The following is a 6,000-nucleotide window of genomic DNA, read 5'->3' as shown; positions in this document are numbered from 1 at the left end:
CAAGTAGGGGTGAGGTGGAGGATGCGTGATGATTCCCTTGCCATCAGGTCTCCTCATGCTAAGCAAAAAGGAAATAATATAATTGTGATCGAGGATAAACAACACACTAAATGAGTGTGAGAAAGAAACAATTCTAATTAAAGTTGTTAAGAAAATGACCTTAGAAAGCAAGAGTGAATAAAACCAAACTTATTTGACCTAGGACTACTATTGATAGTTAAATCAAAGTAAGGATGCAAAAGTCTAAATTTAATTACATGTACTTAAAAATATCGAATGCCATCATTTGCATGATCCAAAATGGTAAAAAATTACTATTTAATGTATTTCCATGAATTGTTAAAAAAAAAATCCATGAAATATTAGACTTAACAAACCTTGGACCTTAGAAAACATTAAGACAAAACAAAAAAAGGTCTAAGAATTTTACAAATATCATGCAAAATTAAAAAAAATGACCCTATGCCAAAAAAAAAAAAAAAAAAAAAAAAAAAAAAAAAAAAAAAAAAAAAAAAAAAAAGAAGAAATTTTGTGAAAAAAAAAACAGTGAAACTTAAAATACTACAACAATGAAACTGAAAACACAAAATAGAGATGATATAGCAATACTTCAAATCAATTACAAAAGATTGAAATTTCAAAAAATTGAAGAAATAACTAAAAACCCTAAATTATCTAGTATGGCATTTTATGAGAAAACGCCTAATTCAAATAAAATAAAATTATAAAATTTTTATGGTGACACAATAGAACTAAGAAAGGAACATAAAAATTTAATTAAAATATTGAAATAGATAAAAATTTCAGAAAATAAATAAAATTTAACACATAATCACTACCTAGTTAAGGCACATCAACATACCCTTACTCTTCAGCTTATGCCTTACAAATACAAATTCATAATCTAAATTTTTAGTGCAGTATAGGACTCATTATGATGCACATGAATCAATAACGAGAGTTTGACGTCATGCAAAGGTCACGCAAGAATGATGGGAATATGTTCTTCCCGACTGCATTTTGGACTTGACTATGAAATTAATTCTCTTCTTCACTTCTTTGGATGCCTTTAAATATAATCATAGTTGGAGTATCCTATTTATAACTCAGGAGGTAGTTTATCCTCCAATAAATGTTTTACAACAAATTTCACCCAAAACCATTGGATATTAGATAAGATATAGCTCATTTTTATCATGATGTCAAACTTTCTTGATTATTTATAAAATGGAAAGGTTTTTCCGAGTAATTTTCAATTCATAAAAAGATTAAACTAGCTTAGACCAATATAGTTTAAGAAATCCTTTAAAAAATGGATCCATGACAACAAATAGATAATCTTGTGTAAAATAATGATCAAATCAATTTATTTTAAGTAATATGTTTTTATAGTAAAATACATCTAATTTTGTAGTCTGGTTTGATTCCAAAATTTGGCTTTTGATCAATCAACCCTATAAGGGCATATTTGGTAATTTCCCATGACATTTCCCTCGCAACATTTTGGAATAATTGGATACATTAGCCAGGGGTTGGACATTACGTTTGAGGTTCAAAACAGAGCCCCACCTATCCCAGAGCATGTCAAACCCCTCTGCTCTCCATGAATAAAGTGCCTACTTTAAACTAGCCACGGCCCAGTTCCATCGTAGTCCAAGGCTAGACTAGTCTAGACCAAAGCATGTCCCTAATCCTAATTTTCAGGCATAGCCTCTGTGGTCCTTAAGTTTAATCGAATCGGTCCAAGAACTTGACGTAGCCTCGGAATATTGTACCTAGGCATAAGTGGGCCTCGGCTTAAACCCAAGTTAGACCAGATAGCCAGAGACGTTTGGGCTCAAGTCTTCACCATCTTGGCCCAGTCTCTTAGTCCAGTGTGTGACTGGGCCTGAAGCCATCAGTTCAGCCCGTCCGCTGCAGAGTAGATGATTAACATAGCGTGACACATTTACACAAAAACAAAAAAAAGAGCGTGACACATGGCTGGTGCCCAACCTTTAACTAAAAAGGAAACACAATAGCTGTCAGATTAGAATTTATTAACCGACTTTGTAATGAGTGCCATCCCAGTGACACCAATCTGACGGTTAAGAGGTATAGACGGAGACTCTTTACATAAAAAAAGGGGGAGAGTAGAGAGAGAAAGAGAGGCTCTGGTTAAATGTGATCAGCATCGATCCTTCTCGATTGCCTTCAACTGTTAATCCCACATTTTCGTGAACGAATCTCTCATGGATCGAGCGATGAATCAGTTAGTTTGAGAAGTGATTAGCTCCGGTGCTTCTCTCGCAGTCTCGCTTGCTTTTTGTTCTTTGTTTTCTGAATCTGTCGATCGAATGACATAGTTCTTTTGGGTACTTCGTGCTTCAGTGTTTTTCTTTTGAGTTCATCGTTAGTGTTCTCTCTCTTTTTGGGGAAACGTAGTCATGGCGTCCCCATCATCGGTTCAAGTAGCAGGACAGCAGAGTGGCCCAGCGCAAGGAGGACAGCCACCACAGCGGCAGCAAGGAGGAGGATTTGGGTCGATAACAGGAATAATAAGGATGGCGGTGTTTTGGTACTTCATCACCAAGTTCTTCGCTCCCAAGCGACCTACTGAACCTTCCCAGCAGATCTTAAATCTCTTCAGCAAGGGCGAGTCACTGGTTTGTCTCTTGATTCTTTCTTATGGGTAGATAATAGAAGGGGGAGAAAATTAGGCATATAAGTTTGTTTGCTTCTTCTTAACAAGCTATTGGTGTGTTTCATATTTCTGAAATTTCTGTGATTTGGGAACATATCAGTAGACCGATCTACCAACTTAGAATTAATAGTAAGATGTGGTACGAAACTGGCATCAAATGTAACGCGGAACAATCAATTAAGCTGCTTGGAGAAGGAATTCGGAGATGTCATAAGCATCAAGTTTAGTTTCATTGAACTACTGATACATATACATGATATATACATCCTTGCATTAATGCTAATGATAAAGTTCTGATCCGGAAGGGGGAAAAAAGTTAATGAGAAGAAAGTCCTGTCTATTTCATTGTGGATATACTCTTTAAGCATGTCTGTCACTGCAAGGCATTGGATTACCTTAAGTTTAGATGGCTACTCAAGAATGTGAAATGTCGTGTCTCAGGGAATGTTGATTATTTGTACACTCTGCATCTAAATTTAATGGATTAAGAAGCAGTTAATCACATAACGTGTGGGCCATTCTTCCTTATTTGAGGACAGGCGAATCAAGTTAACTGCAAAAATAGGTTTTGGGACTTTGGTCCGTTAGTGTTCCAACTATGTTGGTTAATCTTCTTCTGAATCATCTGCCCCGTTAATGGAGTGAGTCAGAAAACCCACTCTATTTCAATGTGAATTATTGGTAAGGGAAGAAAAGTTCTGATACAGCACAAGATACCAGTTTTGAGATTTTTTTTGTCTTAGCATGTTGGGGCATTCTCATATCATTTTCATTATGAGGTCTAAGAATAGTAAAATTGAATAATGCAGTTCTGGTTTCAATGTATCCTTCAATTGAATCGCATTGCATTGCATATATTATGCTGTCTATGCTAATGTTTTCTTATTCTGTTTCTGAGCATAAGTTCATTAGTTGACTACACTCCTTCTGTGGCCAGGATATGTGGCTGTATCTTTCCGAGCACGAAAAGTTTAATGACTTCAGTAATGAGGGTGCTCTTATTTGGCACGAGGCAAACATTCCATATGCAAGTTGGGGACCTGATGGTGCAAAATCTCATTTTATGAAATATGTTCCATCAGAGGTATTGTGAAGGGGGTGCTGTAATGCATAAATTGACATGAAATCCTTGCTAATGCAAGTTTTTTATTTTCCTACATCTTCTGATTATTTCTCATTCTTACATCTTGAATTTCATGTTACTTGATCCAGGCTCTGAAGCACAATGGTAGTCTGTATGCTCATGTTTTCTTTGCACGTTCTGGTTTTCCTCCAGACCCTAATGATCCAGAATATCAGCCATTTGCGGCCTTTGGAAGGACACACTGTAAGTAACTATAAGTTCTTTAGTTTGTCTGGATCAGTTTTCAAAACTTGAATGCCTCAGAATTTGGTATTGTATATGATCTCTCTTTTGGCCTTGATTTCAGCTGTTGTGATTTACTTACCCAAGTCAAAAGCTGATAAGAGAAAGAGTTTGTTGGGGAATTCCGAAGGCTCCGAAGAGGTTGAAAAAGCATCTGAGGTTTGTCATTTCATTGATCCTCTTCATACTTATGTTCGCTATCGTTTGATGGCTTTACCTAATTGTAAAATTATATAGCACTCTGCTGCACATGGATAGTAAATTTTCACATGGAAACTCTTGGTAGATGCCATTTTCCATATAGCCGCGCATGGTAGTCAGAGGAAAGAGCAATATTAGGCTTAGTCATGTTTTTTTGATTGGTTGTTTCTACCAATTGTCTTGAATTTTATTAGGTCATTCATTTTCTCTATATAATTCTTGCTGGTGGATTTGCAATGCGGTCAAGGTCTATCCAGTGTTTGGTCCACAAACCCAGTTCAACATGCTAGATTTTCACCTATCCACTCTTTTCATGTTCCCTTGTGTTATTACCAAAGGTGAAGCTATGCTAGTGGAAAGTAACCAATGCAGACAAAAATCCAGAGGATCTGATAATGGTGAGTACTGACTTGTAATAGTGAACGTTTATTACCAATGGATGAGGGGGCAATGTCGTCATAATATATGGTATAAGATTCGATTGAGTTGTCTCAAACTTCAATACCTTACGTGATCTACTTTGTCATTTCTCTGCACTTTGAAGAGTGGACAAGTTGTTCAGTTGATGGGCATGCACCATCTGCTTGCGCATATGTGATTTGCTATCCTGGTAGTTGCTTTTGGTATTGTTTGGTATATGATTGGTTTCAGCTAACAGGCCAATTTATAGATGGCCTTTTTTGAGGAAATTAAAGAGCAGGGAACAATTTGGGGAGACTGTTGCATTCCAGGAAAGGGCATTTTCAATGATCAATCACTTACACTTGAGATAAAATTGGCTTCCTCTGTTTGAAGAAGAAATCGACTTTCACGTGGGCTGAGGTAATTCGGCTAAAGTTGATGGATCCATGGCATAGAGATTCAAGCTTCCGGCATGATTCTTTACATATTCAGGATACCTGTGAGGAAAGATGCATATATTGCAGATTGCTGAGATGATTGCCAGGTCAGTGCAGTAGACTCTGACAATTATATGTGATTTAAATGATTGGACTCTGTGACTGATTTCTGAGAGACAATCAGCCTTGGAGTTTAGTTGGATACCTAGAGGGCTGATTAGAGAAGTTACAGCCCTGGAGTTTACTGCAAGTTATTTTTCTCTAACCTTAATCACAGATATGGATGGCTAAAGTGTCAAGCAAGGTAAACTCCTTTCCATAGGCAAAGATTAAAGATTTGCAATTAGCTATTGGTAATGTTAACAGAGGTGGTACATACCAAATAGTCCAGTACACTCAGAAAACAAATCTTGATAATTTTCCTTTTGGTTAGGGGAGTTTGGAGTTCTCTTCTTAGCATTTGTGGAAAAGTTTGTGGGTCCACCTAATTTGTTGGAGTTTCTAAGATGGATGAATGCTTTTCATTGGAAAAAGTGGAGGTATCTTTAACCAAAATCTTCTAGCATCAATCTTCCTTTTCCCTCTTCTTTGTTTTCTGAGAAAATTAAACCATAATTGTTGGTACACCACTACACCACTACACCTAGATGTCTGAGTTGGTGCTTGTTCATATCTACACATGTTTGACATGGGCAGTGCTACTTTCAAGTGTCCAGTTAATAGCTTTGTGAAGCTCGCCTAAACCCAGTTCTCTGGTCTATATGGGACATGTGATCTAAGCGAATTTCAGTTGGAATCATCAAATAGTGTTTTGGTCTCAACAGGGTAGATATTGAAATGTTTTGGTAAACATTGACTCATATTAAATTTATAAGAATAGCCGAGCTATGGTTGAAATTTGAAATTGAAAT

General features: G+C 36.5%; 1 protein-coding gene across 1 annotated transcript in view; it reads left to right on the top strand.

Annotated features, from left to right (window-relative positions):
* The first annotated feature begins 2,133 nt into the window (after positions 1-2,133).
* Positions 2,134-6,000, top strand: part of LOC122073575 (cleft lip and palate transmembrane protein 1 homolog) — a 36,939-nt gene continuing 33,072 nt past the window's right edge. Inside the window, exons 1-4 of the mRNA XM_042638168.1 lie at positions 2,134-2,645; positions 3,621-3,767; positions 3,896-4,010; positions 4,114-4,208. Of these exons, the coding sequence (XP_042494102.1) occupies positions 2,427-2,645; positions 3,621-3,767; positions 3,896-4,010; positions 4,114-4,208 (576 nt within the window). The 5' untranslated portion in view covers positions 2,134-2,426. The remainder of the gene's footprint in view (positions 2,646-3,620; positions 3,768-3,895; positions 4,011-4,113; positions 4,209-6,000) is intronic.

The sequence above is a fragment of the Macadamia integrifolia genome, chromosome 3 (assembly GCF_013358625.1).
Source record: "Macadamia integrifolia cultivar HAES 741 chromosome 3, SCU_Mint_v3, whole genome shotgun sequence".
Classification (NCBI taxonomy): Eukaryota; Viridiplantae; Streptophyta; class Magnoliopsida; order Proteales; family Proteaceae; genus Macadamia; species Macadamia integrifolia.
This window is presented reverse-complemented; position numbering and strand designations above follow the sequence as displayed.